At 38.9% G+C, this 20,489-nt stretch overlaps 2 protein-coding genes across 5 annotated transcripts in view; one reads left to right on the top strand and one right to left on the bottom strand.

Moving 5' to 3' along the window:
• Window positions 1-762: 762 nt before the first annotated feature.
• Window positions 763-7,195, top strand: LOC135464418 (uncharacterized). The gene is made up of 8 exons (XM_064741844.1): window positions 763-783; window positions 2,620-2,746; window positions 2,963-3,074; window positions 4,033-4,180; window positions 5,090-5,240; window positions 5,979-6,239; window positions 6,574-6,749; window positions 7,106-7,195. Exons 1-8 carry the CDS (start codon window positions 763-765, stop codon window positions 7,193-7,195), a joined length of 1,086 nt encoding a protein of 361 aa, XP_064597914.1.
• Window positions 7,196-11,425: 4,230 nt separating this feature from the next.
• The window catches only part of LOC135464575 (innexin unc-9-like), a 48,874-nt gene continuing 39,810 nt past the window's right edge, over window positions 11,426-20,489 (bottom strand). For all 4 annotated transcript variants that reach the window (XM_064742006.1, XM_064742005.1, XM_064742007.1 and 1 more), the window contains one exon: window positions 11,426-15,650. In XM_064742006.1, coding sequence (XP_064598076.1) covers window positions 14,450-15,649 — 1,200 coding nt within the window. In that variant the 5' untranslated portion in view covers window position 15,650 and the 3' untranslated portion in view covers window positions 11,426-14,449. The remainder of the gene's footprint in view (window positions 15,651-20,489) is intronic.

Below are 20,489 nucleotides of genomic sequence, written 5' to 3'. Positions count from 1 at the left end.
AACAGATTGCTAACTGCATGATTTAATCGCTAACTGTATAATTTGATAGTTGAACTTATATGTGTTGTATATGAAAATACGTGTGGTTCTTTGGATCAGTTTTCAGTTTGAGTTTGTTCAGTCAGTTTCGACCTAAATTATCTTAAGAGTTCAGAATTGTCTCTTGTTTTCGCACATAACGCTCTTATAAACACCATTGCGGCATACTATGCATTCTCTGTTGCAGTTTACTCGTTTGCTTCTTTAGTGTGGTTTTCTTCTGTACTTTACTATACAACGTTCTCTTCTTCGTCCACCTGCCCGTAAATCTTACCGCCGCAATGAAATATTCTTGAGTGAGGCGTTAAACACCTAATAAAACACTTTATGGCGTTGAATACACCACTGTTAGATTCAGTATGCATTGCACCGAGCTGCTAGACAGCTTTATAACAAATAACATATCGCAATAACACACACCTCCACTGTATAGTTGCTATTGAATACTTTGGAACCGCCGTGTACACGCCGTGGAACCTTATCATGAACATGAATATGGCTTTATATATCTGTCTTAACTGTCTTAACCGCCTTGCTACAAAAGAACACCGTCATGACTCAGTGATAGAAACAATGCTAAATGCGACGCAGATCTTCAAGCAAAATAAACAGATAATGCAAGTAAACAAAAATCTAAATTAAATTTGTATATGTTTTACTCTCAGTAGCACATTTTGCTGTGTACATGTCCGTTTTCTGTATCAGTTGTAGGATCAAACTAAGATGGAACAAGACGAAGAAACAGTAAGTGTTCTGAGACCGGTTGTACAAAGTAGTCGTAAATTGCGCCTGGCGTAACGCCCACGACAACATCCTGGTAAATGCGCATAGCGCAACGTTACGACAGTTTTGTAAAACAGGCAAAATTTTGTCAATTTGCGTGCTTCAGCTAATATACTTGCATTTATCTTTTTTTCCTCATCGCGTTGTACTTAACTAAAACGAGTGTTGCCACCCATGTTAAAGATGTGTCCGCAACCTGGATCCGTTCTAGAACCGTTTCTTTTCTGATTATTTTAAATTACATAAATGTGAACATTGAATATAATATAAATATTTTTGCTGATGATACATCTTTGTCCGAAGAGATGACTCTTGAGTTTATTACATCTGAAAATAAAATAAATCGAGATCTAGGTCGCTTGTCACAATGGGCCAAACAGTGCTTGATAACATTTAATGCACAGAAAACTGTATACTTACTTGTTTCCTTAAAAAAGAACCCGATGTACCCACAACTGTATTTAGATGATATTGAAGTGAAGAGCGTTCAGTACGATAAACACCTTGGTATCATTCTACAGCACGATGGTAAATGGGACGAACACATAAGATCCCTCGTAAATAAATGTAATAAGAAATTAGGTATTATAAATAGAGTGAAGAGGATATTAACAAGAAAGCGTTTAATAACTTTATACAATAGCCTCATTACATCTACAATAGAGTATGGCGACATATTATATGATAACTGTAGTATTGCGCTTTCCCAAAAACTGGAAAATGTTGAACGGCGCGCAGCTTTGCTTTGTACTAGTGGAATGCGTCGTACATCAGATATGTGTTCGGCGTAGACAACATAGTATTCTGCTATTTTTAAAAATTGTAAATGGACTTTCCCCGCCTTACCTGCAGTCCCTATTTCCAAGACGATCAACAGAGTATAATACATATAACTTAAGGTATAATGAAAATTTACGTATATTTACATGCAACCTCAGTATATACAAATCTTCCTTCTTCCCGAAAACAAACTAAGGACTGGAAAAATTTACCTAAACATATCCGGCATTCTTCAATTAAAGAACTTCAAAGTTTCTATCTCCGCCAATTATTACTACGTCTAGTGATTTTATATCGTTATATAATGACTTTAGCAACTCTTCGTCTGCCCAGCACTGCAGAATGAGAATGGGACTCAGCACTCTTCGGGCAGACCTTTTTAAGTATAACATTATTGAAGATACTACTTGCCATTACTGTAATTATACATGTGAAGATACCTTTAGTTATTTTTTTATTTGCTCTCAATTTGCCACCCATAAAAAGCACATGCTGCATACTCTCACACAAATTATTTCACCCGGTGTAAATTATTCTGTTTTCATTCCGCAGTGTTCACGATATATATGTAATATACTTTTGTTTGGCCCTAAAGATCTAAATTACGAGATAATAAACTTGTTTTTCAATGTGTACATAAATTTATCAGTGATACAGAAAGGATTTATGACCATGGTAATGGTAATAACGATGTTAACATTGTATATAATAATTAATTTATTTCAACTTATATTCCGTTATCTGAAACACGTATTCCCGTATTTATATGTATTTACTGCGTTAGCTATTATGTTGTTAATTGATGCTTTGAGGAGATCTCCGTAGTAGCCATTAGGCTGTGAGAAAACCTCGTTAAATAAATAAAGAATTAAGTTAAATTAAAACCTGCTCATGGTCGGGAGTTTTTATGCCGCCACCATAATTCTGGTCCTCGTCGTATTGTTGAGTGCTGTGTAAATCACCAAATAAGTAAATAATGATCAAATAAATACATAAGAAAACATTTGCTCGTTATAGCAAAAACGGGAGAGCTTTGACCCTGACGAAGGAACTGTACCCGGCTGGCTCAGAAGGCATGACGTCAGACTCTGGGCGAGCGGTATACTCTTCATGTTGGCAGTCATCGGTGCCATGTTTGGAATAGGTAATACATTCCAGGGGTTTATTTTTAATTCCGTGATCATATCTGTAAATGATGAGGCCTTCACACAAAATACCTCATATGCAAATGAGCCAAACGCAAACAGCGACAGTATAATTTTCGCCATCAGCGTGCCATGATATTTTTTTTTACCTTAATTTTAATTCATTTGTGTTAAACTGTGCTTTTAATTTTTCGTGTGTACTAATTCCTTAAAAGGCGCTGCCCGAGGGTGGGACGCCAACTCCGGGTATTCGTACAACACTAGTGAGTCCACCAGGGAGCGCTTTCTACCGGAACCATTTGTGGAGGAACCAGGCGTCAAGGGGAGGTAATTGCGCATTTTGATTTTCTGTTGGTTTAGACCAAGGTTCTGTGCGGTTTGCCATCACAAGGGGCTATATCACTTTGGTATATATCACAATGGACTACTTGTATATCGCATTGGGCTATATCACATTGGGCTATATCACAATGGACTATATCACATTGTGCTATATCACAATGGGCTATATCACAATGGACTATATCACATTGTGCTATATCACAATGGGCTATGTCACAATGGGCTATATCACATTGTGGTATGTCACAATAGGCTATATCACAATGGTTAATATCACAATGGACTATATAATATTGGGCTATATCACATTGGGCTATGTCACAATGGGCTATATCACAATGGTTAATATCACAATGGGCTATATCAAAATGGACTATATCATATTGGGCTATATCACATTGGGCTCTATCACAATGGGCTATCTCACCATGGGGTAGCTATTTCCTGAATCCTTTAGAGATTGGACTATATATTACGGTAGGTATTACGTAATATTTTAAAGACTGAAATGTATTGTATTCGAGTATGGACTCGTTAGAAAAACTTGATAGAAAGTCAAAATAAGTCTCAAGATCTGTAAAGATTTCTTTAATGTGCCAAAATATGCACTATGTATTTGGTCGATTTTATTGTTAATGATTTAGAGCATACAGAATTCCCACATAACAATAACAGGGGTCAATTTAGAAAAAATATTAAGACTTGCTAATTGACTGCACAGGTAAAGTGAAATTCGTAAACTATATTTTTTGGAGAGCCCGGTGCCACAAAAGGATTTCACAAAAAAGATCAGAGTAATAAAATTCACATGTAGAATGTTAACATGTAGAATGTATGCTAGAGCATGCGCAGTTTTGATTTGAATGTGACTTTAATACATAACCTTTAATCTCTATTAACGACTCAAGCAAACTATAAGCAACTCCTTTTCCACATTTTACAGATATGGTCCGGACGCTGCAGGACGATGGTACTTTTGGAAACTCCCGCCTGACGAAGTCACGTGGTACACTCGCATGTTTGTCTGGACGTGTTACTGCTGTCATCAAATATTTGTGTGGATTGTCCAGTACAAATTCCACACAGAAAAGGTCAACTAGTCCGTGAATGTGTTCATTAATAAATATTAAGTATAATATAGAATAGATCTGAATATGTGAATGAGTTATTTTCCCAACATTTTATTTCATTGATTTACCTTCTAGATGTTTCCAGTCCATCAACCAAATGCAGATGTCGAAAATTTAGAGTGCGTTATAGAACCTTAACATTTGACCCCTTCGAATGAATGAATGAATAAATGACTGGTTATGGCTTAACGCCTCTTCGGTACACTGACGTCTGAAGCAGTAGGGCCGGTACATGGCCATACTACTTTTCACCCCAAAAACACGAAAACATTTTTAAAAAATAAAAAGCCAAGTCGAACTAGTTTAATGGCGACCAACAAAATGAAGGCCCATCCACACATAAATGCACTGTAGACCGTTAAGCACATAAAACTGCAACGGATCTATGTGAAGAATAAAAACGCTGTAAAACGACTTCAGGACATCTCCAGTAATCTAGCATCCCAAAGCTTCCGGGGCATACGCCTCCCCTGGACCCTCGCCTTTTGTGCTGGGATAGCGGACCGAGGGCCGTACCACTTTCAAATTGCTTCGGACGCACCTGTGGCGTTATTGTAGCTATATGGTGGCCATTCACACCATCGATTTGACATGTTTCACTAAAAACACTTATACATTATAACACAGAACCGTTGAACCGCTTCCAATTTTGAGTTCCAAAGATTAAGCGATGTTCATTTCGGTGAAGTTTAAACTTTTGACAAAAATATATCGGCAAATTTCTTCAAACATTGCGCAGCTTTTCATTCGAGCCAATAAAAGTAGCTCTTACTAAAAAAAAGTACAACTTCACTTGAAATATATCAGCCAAAACAAAACATTAGAAAGCGGACTAGATCTACATTTTCAATAATCACATTGTTGTTGTAGGTGCAGGGTAACAAGACTTACAGCACATCTCTTGGGAAATGGAACTACTTTTATTTCGGGATCAACGCTTTTTTTCATCTCCTCCACCTTTTACAGACTCATCTTACGTATGACGCCACTGCCCAGGACGTCTCTGTGGTATCTTCGCAATGTACGTAGGCCTACGTCATTAGTCCATTCCACCAGATATTGTAGGTTATACCAGCATGCTGCATGGATATACGGCCTGATATTTTGTTGAGAAAATTTTCACAAGCCTGAAGGGCGAGTGTCAATATTCAACAGGGCTTTTTCTGCCCCTCAATGATCGTTCATTATAAGTGTGTCAAAATGACCGTCCCCTCGACAACCCTTATCTCGTCTAGTGTAAAATAAATTTATTCCATACACAGCATACTTCTCACTACAGCCACATAACATGTTGTTTTGAACTGTTAGTGTCAATAACTAAGGCGGAATCTGACTGGACCATGAATCATACATATTTATGAAGGAAAGTTCACAGATTTGAAGAGTTAATATGGCTCAGTAAATCAAGGGAGTTGCTGTCTGACATCACCAGCTTGATAAATGAAGATGGTGTTCGGTGAATGCGGCAGCTTATCCAAAGCGGACTGGAAAGCCTAGACTTTTCTCTGAATTGTGATAAAGGCCTTTTTAGGATGGCTACTTCGGTGCTGTGTAAGGGAAGATAACTCATTGGGCCAATGGGCTCGAAACGAACGAAATATGTTTTACTCTCATTTAGTAAATTTGATTGTACAAGATCACTTCTTCTAGACCCTTTGTTTAATCGGCTGGGGCGATGAGGCAATGCACATTTATGCGAACAAACTATTTAACCTGCAAGAATATAGATATATGATCATACTTTTTTGTCCCCTTTCAGGCTCGGTTATCCTGGTATTGACGTTCATCACTCTCTTAGAATACCGTGACAGGGGTCTGTTTTTCGGCTGGCCCACTAGAGCTCACACCGACAAATGGAGTTCAAGACTTCGCCTCAACTACGCACCGATATACATCATCAGACGTTACCATGGTTACCTGTGCGCGTGGGGCTCCGTGTACACGTTGTGGTATCATCCAATGGAAAACACATGGGGTCACGCGCTCGGGTTCTTCCACACATGGATGATTCTACTTCAAGGTAAACTGAAAACGCGGACATCATCGTTTCCAGTTAATATGATCAGGACACTCACTCCATATCATACTGTCTCGGCGGTAAGTTTATGTCAGGATGTTTGGCCGGTACGTGGTGAGGTAAGATGGTTTCACATGACTTAACATTACATACCTAGCCAATCAGGCACGTGGAAAGGTTGTCTATATACTCAAATATCTCGATGACAATATGATAGAGAGCAAAGTCACAAAGCACAGCTTGTTTTAAACGTCTTATTCAGCCTGCTTTCTCTTCATCAGGCAAATATGTTAACCATTTTTCTTTTTTCCTTTTTTTTTAATGCTTACATATACAGGTAGCCTGATGTTCTCAAAGTTCCACTTGAATCCATACTGGCGGCTTCTACAGGAAGTGTGGGTCGGCCTCCACGCAGGCGTAGTTGCCTCTCAGACTGGCGGACCGGAACTAGACGGGACGAAGCTATGGCCGATGTTTGTGTTTGGATTTGTCACCTTGTTCTCCCTAACACATGTAAGTGAAACTATGTCGCACAGTTCCATTAAAATGTAAATAGATTTGGTTGTGGCTTTGCATGAGATGATTTGTATCAGGTTCCTGACGCAAGACGGTTGATAACACCGAGTTGTAAACATCGAGTTGTAAACACCAAGCTGTAAACACCGAGTTGTAAACACCAAGTTGTAAACACCGAGTTGTAAACATCAAGTTGTAAACACTGAATTGTAAACACCGAGTTGTAAACACTGAATTGTAAACACCAATTTCTAAACACCGAGTTGTAAACACCAATAAACCTTTGCCTAGTTTCGCAAAACTTCGTAAATCATGTTTCTCGTAATTTCTTTTTCATAAAAGACGTTGTCTAGGTTATAGTGCCCCAAAGCGATGTCATTTACGAGGAAAGTGGTGAAAAATATATCTTAGATGTGGGTAATCCCTTGACCACAGTCAAATGAAACATAAAATGTATTAAGGGAGAGTTTCAGACAACAAGATTAAAAGCGTTAATGAATAAGCATTATGGTCGGGTATAAGAAGCATAAAAAAAATTTTAAGAAATCAATTTTTTAAGAACACGATAGGGCTGAGAACAAGATTATTTATTGGGGGCTAAAACTTTATCAAGCCGTCACAACTGACAACAGTGAGCACTTAACTGTACACAATCTATGCCGGAGTGCTAAAATAGCACACACTGTTCAAACGTTCGTGATAAAGTTAAAAAAAAAAGAAGATTTTTGCAGTATTCTTGACCCGAAGAAAACCACACTTATTTGTAAACAATGGTTACGCAACATTCGTAATGAGCAAGACGATTCACGTGGTGACGGCATCAAGTCGTTTTGGCCATAATGGTGTCCTACGGACGTGAATAAGTAGACTCCTCAGGCGGATTGCAATCGTTTTTATTTTCTGATATACACAAACCTTAACATAACGTTATGGTTTCATACGAATCATTTTTGTAATAGCATTCTGCAAATTACAGCAGAATTCTATTCTGGAGTTTTCCTTTAACATGTTATATTGTTACATTATATAAGTTTATTTAGACTTTCCAGATAAGGGATATAATCACCAGTCACGTCGTCTTTTAGAAGCATTTCAAATAGAAAGGATGAGAACAACATAAAAGAGTGTTGTAATTATTTTACAAAAAGATATTAACATGTGGATCTTATTAAGATAGTTGTAATCGAATTTAAATTGAATAAAATCTTGAAGCGACCCTAAAACAATTACGCGGCCGTTAATTTATCCTTTCATAGAATGGAAGGCTCTTAAAATGAAAGCTTGCTTTAGTGGTGCTAGCTACCATGGTTCATCCAGCAATGGGGAAAATCTTGAGTACGATGTGTAAATAAATATCCCCTGACGTTGCCAAATATTTTCTTCTGAAATAAAAGATTGCAACTATGTTCCATGAAAATTACGCGCGCTTTTTTTTTTAAACATATATTTTATGAAGTCTCGTATTTGATCTTTCAGTTGTTCGGTTTACCTTTCTGGAAAAAAATTCACTTCCTCTTCCGGTTGGTTCCTCTGGTAGTGGTCCTTTCAGTTTCGATCTACATGTATAGCCAGTTTCCGGTAGCTGACGGAGCCAACCGGTGGGCGCGCCTGCGCGAATTGATTCAGATTCCGGTGATGTACTACGTAGACATTGTCATCGCATGGTTTTTATTGTACCTCTTCTTGGCATGTGAGCGGAGAATGCAGTTTGGAAAGGTGATGAATGAACCCCATTCATCTACTGTTGCCGTGATGTACTTAGCTGCAGCTTTTTCTATGTACGGCGTCTTCATTGTCTTGGCTGCGCTAATCATCGTTTTTGACTTGAGAATGGCGATGTTATTTATGACATTTATTATGCTTTTCATCTTAACAGTCACCACAACGATATCGTTTATGTTTACTAAACAAGCCATAGGGCCAACGTCTAAAAAGATCAGTCCAAATTAAAGGTTGTTGGCGAGCAATATTTGTTATACCGGTACGAACAAACCAGTTTTGTCACAGCATATTGTCTATATATGAGCGACGTCACAGGTTCCTTGTTAAAGAAAATCTAAGTGCAAATCCCCTTAAAGGAGAAGAAAACTTAAAATAATGACACTATAGGCTGAAAAGAGCACATTGTTTCTACCTGGTGGTGCCAGCTGCATAATTTTGCGATTTTTCCTCGCCATACACGTAAAGTCTGAAAACGGCAAAGCTGGCATAAATCACTGAGTTCATCGCGTCCTCTATCTTTAACAACCTGTAATTCATGCTGGGGGGTGTGTTGCCTCTCAGCCAGTGAGAGTCGTTAAAACTGCCGACTTGTTCGTGTAAAGTCGGAACCTACGTCCAACATTCCAGTTTACCGATCGTCAAGCGGAAAACGAACTGTACTGTTCGCTACCTTCTGGGGAGAAGAGGCCTACCGGAAATGTACGTACTGCACTTCTCCTGCTAACACAGAAGACTTCAGGACAAGGTCTTAGGCAAAATGGAGTCGCCCACAACGGATTTTGGCGCTGACTTTATTTATAATTTATCCACATGAGTTACATATTAGAATGCTTTTTATGCCATGCACCTGCGAGGAAATGCATGCCCTTTTCAATGGTATTTATTTGATACTTATGTTTTCTTCTCCTTTAAGTATTATATATGTGTAAATGCATACATGTTCTTTGGATGGTTTTTCAAGGGTTTTATGTTAAATTGTGTATGCAAAAGATGCTGGGTGATATTACATGGTATATGACGTAAAATCCCAAGCAAACAAACATATATTACATGGTATATGACGTAAAACCCCAAGCATACAGACATATATTATATGGTATACGTCGTAAAATCCCAAAGCAAATAGACATATATTTTATGGTACACGACGTAAAACCCGAAGCATATATATATATACATACATATATTACAAGGTGACCTCCCTTTAATATTCATGTAAAGTATACCTCTATAACTGAAATATATATAAGATATAAACATACATTTATTTACACCTGATATCATTCTTTATATTTTGTTTTTGAATTAAAGAATTCCAGTCCCGCACAAAATACAGATTTTGTCATACAATAGATATCCTAGTTGTTTGACTGACTGTCAAAGATCTAATTTTTTGCGACTACCCTGCAAAAGTCATCGATATGATACGTTGATCACATATTGTTACTACTTCAATATTTAGGTCTTTAGACTTTCTTAAATGAGCTAGACAACAAGATGAGAACACGGGCGAGCAAGGTCGGCTACTCTGCGTGGAAGTAAGTTATTTGAGAGTGATCTCCCTTTGACTGCATGTCTGAATAGAGAGTGCCTATAAATGATCAGCAAAAAGTATTATTTATTGGAGCTTATAAGCCTCGCGCCTGTGTTCACTGTATTATTAATTACAGCCGGTGAACTAGCCGGTAAAGCTAGTCGCCACATTATATGTTCACAAAATGCCCCAAATAAAAGTTTCAAAAACCAAGAAATGTTGCTGCTGTTTTGATTTCAATATATTTATTTTCTTGCTATGCGGTTACAGTCACCTTCAATATAAAGGCACATCGGATCCTAAATCCATGTGGTCAAGAGTTCGAACCCAGTTTCCGCTGATTCAGCTGCGACCTAACGCGAGGTGGTGTTGCAGATACCACACCACAAGCGGTGGTTAATTTTTTGGAGCTGTTCCGCTTTGCATGGTCTTAAACATACAATATTTGGATCATTTTTATGGAGACGTATATCACAAACGATACAACTGTACTATCCGTGTGGTTATTATGTGTACTAAATCATCTGCGATAGGAGATGATTGATTGATTGATTGATTGATTGACTGTCAAGGCTACTACACTCATACAGTGGTGGTAAATTTGTTGTTTGGCTGAAACCAGAGTTGGCCGAGAGTTTTCAGAGAAAAACATTGCAATTTAAATTCAATTTATGTTTCATATATCCGTGAGACATAATTATTCATTTATTTGAATACGCCGTACTCAAGAATGTTTCACTTTTACTATTACAATGTCCGCATTGTTGTGGGAGGCAACCGGGCAGAGCCCGCAGAACATAATTATGGCGCCATCGAAAAAGGATTGATTATAATAGACGGTGATCAACGCCTTCTCAAGGCAATTGTCGAGTTCCTGGAGAAAACCACCAGCCTTTGGATCGATCCTGATGTCACTCGCAGGTTCGCACTCTTACAGCGAAACCACCTGAACAGCGCTACAATGGTTTTCTATCGTTTATTTCCACTATTAAAGCCCCAGACAGCAACAGAGAAGCAAATCTTCACAATTCCCTGTCCAAGGAGGATTAAACCAGTATCTCATGTGTCCGATGATTCGAACACAGGTATCTTCAAAGAGCCAAATTCGCTGTCCTAAGCCTCTTGGTTGATGACTGATGGTTTAACGCCTTGCTCAACGTTTCATTAATGAAAGACGGTTAAAAGACAAGTATCCTGTGTGTTCCTGGAGAGGGATTTAAATAGATGAGTGAGTGAAGTGTCACACTGACAAAGTGACAAGGTTTTCGGCCGCATCTTGACAAGAAGCTCATTGAAATGGATGAAACTGCCAATGCATGAGTATACAGAATGTTACGTTGTAGAAGTCGTTTCTCCGTATAAGATTAGAACAGAGCTCTGTGACAGGTAAATGAAAATAACGACATTACTTAATAAGTTTAGTTTCAAAGCAACATTTTATTAAAATAAAATTCTCCAAATACATATCTTCAAGTTGGATAACGTGCATAGTTTATGTCTTCCCCGCAAACCATAAATGCACGCATGCGCTACAAGTTATCGGAGATGAACGATGAGATGATTGATGGAGGCCACTATGTATATATATTACTAGTATACTCAGCAGTTTTTTCCACTTTTCTGCAAGACAAGGCCGTTGTAACACAAAATCCACAAATTTTAACAAATGCCTGACCGCTTTTGTCACTCTCTAGACCTGCGCCACGTCGTTCAAATCTTGTTTGATCCCATGGGGTTAACGAAAGTATTATTCATAAACACCTTGACTAATAAACTCATCCAAACTCCTCATGTATTCCTCATTTGATTGGTTTATACTTCATATGTTACACATCGTTTCATTGCATAAAAGAATTAAACTGGAAATCACATGATTAATAATTTTCGATGACGTAATCTCATCCCCGATCAACCATTCACGCGATTTCTGAGACGCATTTCTTACAACAATTTAAACTTATAAGCTAACGCATGCAATAATGTCAGAATATAAAATGAAACATGAACATTTATAACAAATACAAAAAAAAAATGTTCAAACACTTAAATGAACTGTCCATATGAAAAAATAACAATTAACAACGTTAACCCTTTTATCTCGTCTTTCTACCTTACACTAATACATACAGACGACTGCTTGAGTCGTTGGACAATTTACAATTGTTCATTGTTACTCCTTTTATTTTCAAGACATAACGCACCAAAAACTCGAAAGATGTGTCCAATTTACAAGATGTAACATGTACCTATTCTCCACCAGCAAAAGTTGACGAAGCTCTATTGTAGACATTAGTAACCAATTCTGGTTGATCGACTGATAATCAACCTGCGTAAGTACACGCCAAAGCAAAAATTTGTTTGTCTTTTGGCTTTCCTATATATATATATATATATAGTTGATTGTCGGAAACAGACACACAGCCATTGCATATAAGAGGCAATTTATAATAAGTTATCCTACGTCCGTTATTTTTGGCCTTTATTTACAAAGCGATAATATCACCAGATTTCGGTTTAGCAGGTAAATCTTGTCTTGTTGGAAGGCCACAGCTGCGGATTAAATCCGGACATTTTATCTGACAGTGCACATCCCATAACTATGTCCAGTTTTCATTACGATAAAGGAACGTCATCATCGGGGAAAAAAATGAGTACCCACGCCAAGCATTCGAATCTAACATCATCAAATATCTTGTGCACTTCATTTCAACGGAAGACTTCAAAATCTAAATATCTCGGGTAATGACAGGAATGAATGTTACAACAACAACAACGTCACCAATTGCATAATAGTTGGTATATCACATGGCTTTGCAGATAATAGCGGAAGAAATCTTCTCACCCGCCGTGAAATTTATAAGTGTATACAAAATATATATGCTCATCAACACTCTTATCAAATGCTCTCACACCAGAAGGCAATGTTCTAGTTTAAAAAAAAAAAATTGCTTACATTTTTTACACGTCTAATACAAGCAGGAATAAGTAAACAATAACCAAACATGTGTCGTACTGAATGCATTTCAAGGAAAACCAGAGTATCAAGTACAAGGCAAATTTCATGGCAAATCACTGACAGAAAAATATGTAATTCTAGCAATATTAATTGTACCATAAGATAAATTCATAACCTGCAACAACCTAGCGGCGATTCTTTAACTAACTGATCAGTTGATTGTCTATCAAGAACCCGGTCATAGGGAATTATTAACTAAGGTCAAAATTTTTGCAATATTTCATTTAGACATATTTAGAAGGTAAAGTATATTTAAATAAAAACAGTAATACATAAGCTGTAGAATGCACTTCCTGGAAGGTTTGGAATCAACGAAACTTAAGTCATTGCAGAAACAAACAATGCTACTGCAAGTACGCGAGACGTCATGATTCCAAGATAATATTGCATAAGTCCATGGACTGAATTTAAGCCAAAAAATCAGGGCATTTAAAACACTAAAAACATAACACATGGAAGAGAGGGCACGGTATTAGATCTTTACAACAAGAACAGGCCCAAAATGCCTCAGACATAAAACGGAATCGAACCTTTGCAACAACAAAGATGCCCAAAATGCCCCACAGTATATATCCCAACTGCAGATGCTAACAACTTATTAAGTGCAGTGTCATAGCTGTATGGACATGAAAAGAACTATGCTCATGGGAACTTTATAGCAAAACAAACATAAAAAATCATAAACAACCCTTGCATCCAATTCAAATATCAAAAAATGCTTACATGTTATACCATACATTCCGACAAACAAATTTGGTTTCAATATGAATAAATGCAATGACTTAATTCCCATTCCGTAAAGGTTTGACGAAAAACCTGAAATATATCTGGCTATAAATAAAGCTGATTTCTTTCGATTTTTCTCAAAACTGTTCTAATGCAAAGTCATCAACAAGAAATGCAATTGTTCAGCAAAAATAACCTCATTTCATGTATGTAATTCAAAAGTTCTGTTGCTACCAGAGAGAGCACCAACCAAAAGTTAATTTATTACAAACCCTGTTTGTTGCTCTCAAAGTCACATCAAGAACTGCTTAGCAAATATAGAGATCAAGAACTTTAAGGAAATTTACAGTTTTCAGGAAGTCTGGGGAAATTCAGGGAGATATTGGGAATGATTTGCTGACTGGCTGACTGGCTGGTTGACCGACTTCTGAGCTGGATGTTGATGAACGCAATCTGTCATAGGAATGGCATCTGTAAGTCTCTTTCACCAGTCTGGAATGAACATTTCTGAACGACTACGAAGTCCAGTGAGTAAACATGAATCATCGATGGGATAATGTATAAATCAAAGCAGCCCCCAAAGTTAATCTTAACTGAAGCAAGGTCATATGGAAGCCACACCAGAAGTATTGCCGTCCACACAGGCCTGATTGTTTGATTGACAGATTGACAGCTTGACTAGGCGTGGGAATGTCAACGTTAAGCCTGTGACTCATCATAATCTTCAGAATTTTTCCTAACCAACGGCTTGGCACAGAATATTTTCCAGAGTTCCCGGATGAGATCGCCCAAAAGCATCTCATTGGAGTTCTTTCTAACCAATCGCAGCACGAAGAGGCCGTCGTCACGGAGATACTGATCCGCAAATTTCTGGCAGATCTTCTTGTCTTCTGTGGTGTGAATCTGATCCATGACTTTCAGGTACTTCTTCACGTACTGGTTTCGGTTTCTCTTGAAAAGAACACGCCACAACCAGAACAGGAAGTTGCCGGTCGTGATGGCGGCCACGAAAGCGAACCAAAACCAAATGAAGATGAAGATTTTCTCGTTGAACAGGTTGATGGGAAGGACACACTGGACAGTATAACGCTGAATGTTCTGAAGCTGACGAATCTCAAAATCACACAGAGTGACTCTCGGGAAACGGTATGACTCCTTCCAGTTGTAGTTGTTCATCAGGCCGTGGATAACCTCGAAACCGTATACGCTGTAAAATCCACCCATGAAACCATTCAGCAGGAAAAATTGGGAGATGACGTTGGCAACGAAGAGGGCTTTGATGACCAGGTAGAAGCCGGTTAGGTAGGTTCCCTCACGTTTTCCACAGAAGAAACAGCAAACTCGCGACAGTCTCTGGCGCATCCTGACGTACATGTTGTAGCGGTACTCTCGGTGGGTCTCCAGCCAGCGATCCAGGTAGATGGCGATGTGTCGGATGGTCTCCTCGCGTTTTTCCGGCGAGCCAAGTTGACTGGCGACCGTGAGATCGACGACCTTCTCCAGATTTACGCCAGAACCGCTGCTGAAGATACGCCAGAATACGCAGGGCATTTTGAAGAGCAATGCCATGAAGAGCAGGATTACCGGCACCCACTGGTAATAGGTCAACTCGCGGTCCTCACGGGTGGGTATCTCCACGGGTATGGGTTTCTCCATTGGGAGGTAGTAAGTGTTCGACACCCAGCAGATCCACTTGGTATAGGCCACGTAGGAACCTGTGAATTGCGCAGGGCACCAGCATTGTATAGGGTCGCCCACATACGTCCCTGTGCTGACGAACACAGCGAAAATGGCCAACAAGACCACAGTATAGATGTGATTCAGACGATCAACCCAGTCGTCATCGTTGCTACCCTTGAGTTTGTTGTAGGAGGCAAGGCTTCCGAAAACGCCAATCATACTGTCGAGAGAAAGTAAGAAGGGAAGAGCGTGAGTTCAAGTATTCGTAGACAGTAACGACAAAGGCAAGGGGAAAACAAATAAATCCGCTTATGTCCAACATAAGAAATGGCCAAAAAAAGCAAAAATACTAAGTATTTACGGGCATACTGTAGCTCTAAATAAAATACCGTCAGTTATTTGTCATCTGCGATGTCCCCCCATTCAGATCCGTTACACGCAGGTCGTATTACAACAGCTTTGCTTTAAAGTCTTAAATATCTGTGCATATTCAAAGCAGGAGAGTACCATGCATTTCTCTAGTACCCAAAAACTCACGTGTACGTTAAGGGCAGGCGATTCAATGAAGTTTCTTCAACAGAGAATTTCCTCGATAAGTTACTAATTGGGCATTTAAAGCCTTAAGCTTGAAAAGCCCGGAGACTGTACCTGTCAGTTTACATTGATAAAAAAATATGAGAGCAATCTGGCTAGACTTTCTTTTTATATCACTTATGTAGATTTAGTTTAGCGATCAAGACCGAGTAAAAAAAAGACGACCATAAATTTAGCCTGCCACGCTATGTAGCCATTTTTGATCATTATTTTGTGGGTCAAAAACTAGACCCGAAAAAAGGACTCTAATTAAAGACGAATCGTCGGTCATGGGGCCGAAGCTTTCCGGGTGACTAAGTTTTCTGGTACTGTTAGCATGTTGCCGCCACGCATCAAGAGATCGTAATGCCCTACACAGTGTAGAAAATCCGTGAGTGCGCGTCACTCCATGACACATAGGAAGAAGTGATATTGGAGATAAGCACATCGGCTCATTGTATAGCGGCGGCGACACCTTGCGGCTATGGTCTGGTGATGATGTCGTTTTTGTCGGGAATACCTCCCCCTCCTTCGACATCCCCCTCCAGATAACACGTGAAATCGAGACAAGATGGCATTGTTGTATCAACAAAGAAGACTTCCACGCCCGCGTTAACCGGACTAACCACTTGACTTGTACAACGTCACACGCAAATCTGGACAAAAATAAACTGAGACGGAATCTTCAAGATTTCGATTAATCCACCTATTTTTATTATTATTACTATTATTATTTTATTTTTTTATCATTCCATCTATTTTTTGGTCCAATCGATAATGTTGTGACCTGAATGTCTTACACTTACAGCGTAATTTTGGCCTACGATGTCTCAACTTGTACGACCTACAATACACTGGCATAAAATACCTCGCTTTGTACACAAGGCCTCAAGATCGGTGTACAGTTTCAAATGCCAAGAATGGAGAGACCCATTCTTTCTTATGATCACTTAACACAAAAAGATGACTGACAATGTGACGTACTCTTCAAGGGTAATGGAGTCTGAACTTTGGTCGAGTATGATTTATAAAGTTAAAGAACGACATGTTTTGTAAGGTGCATGAGAACGATACATTTCACGTGTTAACAGTGAGGCATAGTATAATCATTAGTATATTAGTTCCTGGTTCTGGTACCCAATTCTGATACCCAGGACTGCTTGATGGACTTTACACTCATTATTCATATAAGCAGCACAAGGTTTAAAAGCTCGTATTGCTATTAATTATCGTAATTGCACTGCCATCAGCCAACTGAGCAATGTACGAGACAGACGTGTGGTTTGGTAACCTTCAACTCCCTTTGTGCCGTGTTCCCATTTGTAGACATCTCGTCCGCAGAACGTGAGCTCCTTAGCGACCACACGGTTACGTAACGCTACAAATGTCAGGAGGTCGCTCTGTACATAAAGGAATTACGTAAGCTTCTACACGCCTAGAATGCAAAGCAAAATCTACATGAATAATGCAATTCAAGCCTTCCCGGACAGGGTTTCGAGTTTTAATCGTGTATAGCTATGACAATTGCCTCTTGAAGACCATTAAAATAGCCATTACTGTTGCATGTGCCTGTCTAGCTGAGAAGACACGAGCCTCTCATTTGTAGTGTTTGCTAAGTGCCTGGTGTGTACAGGTTTGTAATCAACGATAATGGCAAGTAACAGACGGGACAGTTGTGTCCTACATTTAAATACCTAGTGGAATGTATACAAAAGAAAATACCATACGATATGTGTATTTTCTGCGTGACAAAAAGTAGCGGGGGAGGGGGTGGAAATACGCAGATTGGAAACACATGAGCTGAGGAATTAAGATGACTTATCCATGTTCGATCATCCAGTGCTAATAAAATATATTAATCAGCTATTAATTCTTCTCCAGATAAACGGGAGCAGGCAAAACGAGCACACCAGATATGACGATATCCTTCAGAGTTTTAAAAAAAAAGTTAGAACAAACACAAACCTTATCCATTTTGTCGGTTTGATCAATAGACAAAAAGTAAACTGGCATATTAATAAAGGCACAAAGGTTGTTTTATCGTCGGAAGCCGGGTGAAGGCAGACAAGACAACAGTCGTCTCTGTCGATTTAATCATGTGATAAAGAATTCGCGGCATCGAATTAATCAAGGAACAAAAAAAAAGGAAGAAAAAAAAAGGAAAAAAAAAAGGTAGGTATTGGTTTACCTCTAGCGACCAGTAGTGGGATTGGAATATTGACAGATTTACCAGTTAAGTACACGTCCTGAAGACGCTTTCAGATTAAATTTTTCTGAGCATATACAGATAGGTCATTTGCAGGTTAGATTTATTTCTCTAGGGCCAAAAACTCTGCTATCGATCAATCTTAATTAAAATTCAACAGTATAACCTGTCATTTTTAAAAGATGGCTTTCCATCAGATAACAAGCTGTATATGTTACACAACCAGCATATTCAATGTCTGCGGGAAGTGCAGCACACCTGGGGGCTGATTCTAAGCAGTTTTTGATTTTAAGTCCAAATTTGCAATCTGATTTTAAGGTTTATTTTTGGACCATGTAGTTGTTGAGATTGGGTATATTCATCTTCCTGCCAGCAAGGTTGATACTTGCTACAGGCTTCGTAATAGATGATATCGGACAACGATAGCTTGATTAAATGAAGATCGTTACACCAAGCTTATGTTAACCAAGCGCTGTTGTGATTTTCAACTTGCTGGGTCATACGCTAGCCATTATAATGAAATTTAAAATTTTGATTAATTAAAAAAAAACCCATTTGGTTAACACTTTGGTTAAGCAAACTTAGCCATTCGAAACCCAAAACTAATCCAAAACCATATAAACCTTACATTTGAAGGTTCTAAATCGAAGCACCCTTAGCTGCCCAGGCGCATGCGTGCGGTCAGTTCAAACGGATGCGCCATATTTAAACGTACTCTGGCATTTTGTAAGACATACTTTCAACTGAGCTTCCTGCTTTTCACACTCCTCTGAGACCAACACTCTGACCAACAGTCCACGTTCACAAATTTCAATATCAAAATACCAGAAATATCTCGGCTACAAGGCCCAGTCTGGCGCACAAGTGAGATGTATATGTCACCGTCATTTAGTTTTACGTGTCTAAACGAATCTTCCGCCATAATGCGTATCTGTGTTTCGCGGTAATGAAAAGTTCTGTATCCAATTCGGCTGATAGATGGTCTTTAAGAGCGACATATAACCAGTTGCGCATATGCAGTAAGGTTATGAAGAACAAACATTAGCTGATGTCGTTATGGTGAGATCACAATATGGGCGAATCGTTGCAGCTACAGGCAGAGAGGGTTTGGAAATCTGGTAACTGAGCTTGTGCGCATGTGCAACGATTAGGGTAGTTCACAACTGCGCAATCTAACTAGTGGTCGCTTTTATTTTGAACATTTTAAAGTAACAGACAGCTAAAATATGAAGTACGGTTCATCATTAAGACAAATGAAAACTATGCGGAAAAATACCTATCTAGGAACTCGGACGTCACATCACCTGTTTTTCCTGATGTTCACCAGAAGGAAGGAATTTTTGGGTACATTATTTCAGTAATCTTTTACTCATGGGTAAATAGAGTTATTCCAACATTCAATGTCGTGGTTAGAGTTGAAAAAACTTCCTGTGACTTCCTAACCTCTAACAGTATGGTCCATAAAACCCACCCTAGAATTCAAATGTCTGATCGCCTTTAACCCTTTTTCACAAAATTCTAAAACAATAAATGAAAGTATATTTATGTATAGTTTTAAGTGGTCTATTTTGTGATGCCCACCTCGATTTTTAGAGTCTTTTCCTTTAAGACTATAACAAGTTGAATCTGTACAACCATTTATGATTGACGTGTGTGTCTTCAGAAATTGTAGTTGACCTGTATGTGGGTACATTGTGTCATTATGGCATTTTAGATCCCAGAGCCTTCAGATCAAATAGGAATATACATCTGTTTGCTTTACATGCTTAATTCGCTACATGTGGTGTCGACAGAAAATCCAAACGGAGCGAAAGTAAACCACAAACGTGTAAATACGAAGATATTTATCTCCAGTAACTAACTGGGCTATATAAACAGCCGCACGTTTTGATCTCCCGAAAGTTCCCGAGAATTTACAACCGCAACCCACTGCTGTTTTCATATATATATATGCAGTCAGCGATGTCCATTTGCAATAACGATATGATAATTTTTCTAACCGTCTCAAATCTATATTTAAAAACTCAGTAGACAGGCAAACAGACAAAGGTGAGAAAAAGAAGGTGGCGCAGAGGCTTGTGTTAATCCGCGGAGGATGGTACGGCTCCACCGACATCTCAATCACAGCTGACTCTTTTTCCCGTTAACTCTGTTGCGTGACATTTCCCGTTCTTCATTGTATACCTGGACGAAAAGCCGGTGTCATCCGGTGCAGATGCTAGATATGCCCAGCTTTCGCTTTGTTTGTCAGCGGCTGGGTGTTGTCTAAGTCGTCCTCTG

Source organism: Liolophura sinensis, chromosome 4 (genome assembly GCF_032854445.1).
Source record: "Liolophura sinensis isolate JHLJ2023 chromosome 4, CUHK_Ljap_v2, whole genome shotgun sequence".
Lineage (NCBI taxonomy): Eukaryota > Metazoa > Mollusca > Polyplacophora > Chitonida > Chitonidae > Liolophura > Liolophura sinensis.
The sequence above is the reverse complement of the archived record's forward strand: the minus strand, read 5'-3'. Positions and strand labels throughout refer to the sequence as shown.

Bases quoted from the DNA above. Each gene is read 5' to 3' on its own strand.
- LOC135464418 (XM_064741844.1), top strand. From the start codon at position 763: ATGGAACAAGACGAAGAAACA. The intron at 4,181-5,089 runs GTCAACTAGTCC...TTGTTGTTGTAG, and splicing joins ACAAATTCCACACAGAAAAG to GTGCAGGGTAACAAGACTTA. The intron at 6,240-6,573 runs GTAAACTGAAAA...TTACATATACAG, and splicing joins ATGGATGATTCTACTTCAAG to GTAGCCTGATGTTCTCAAAG.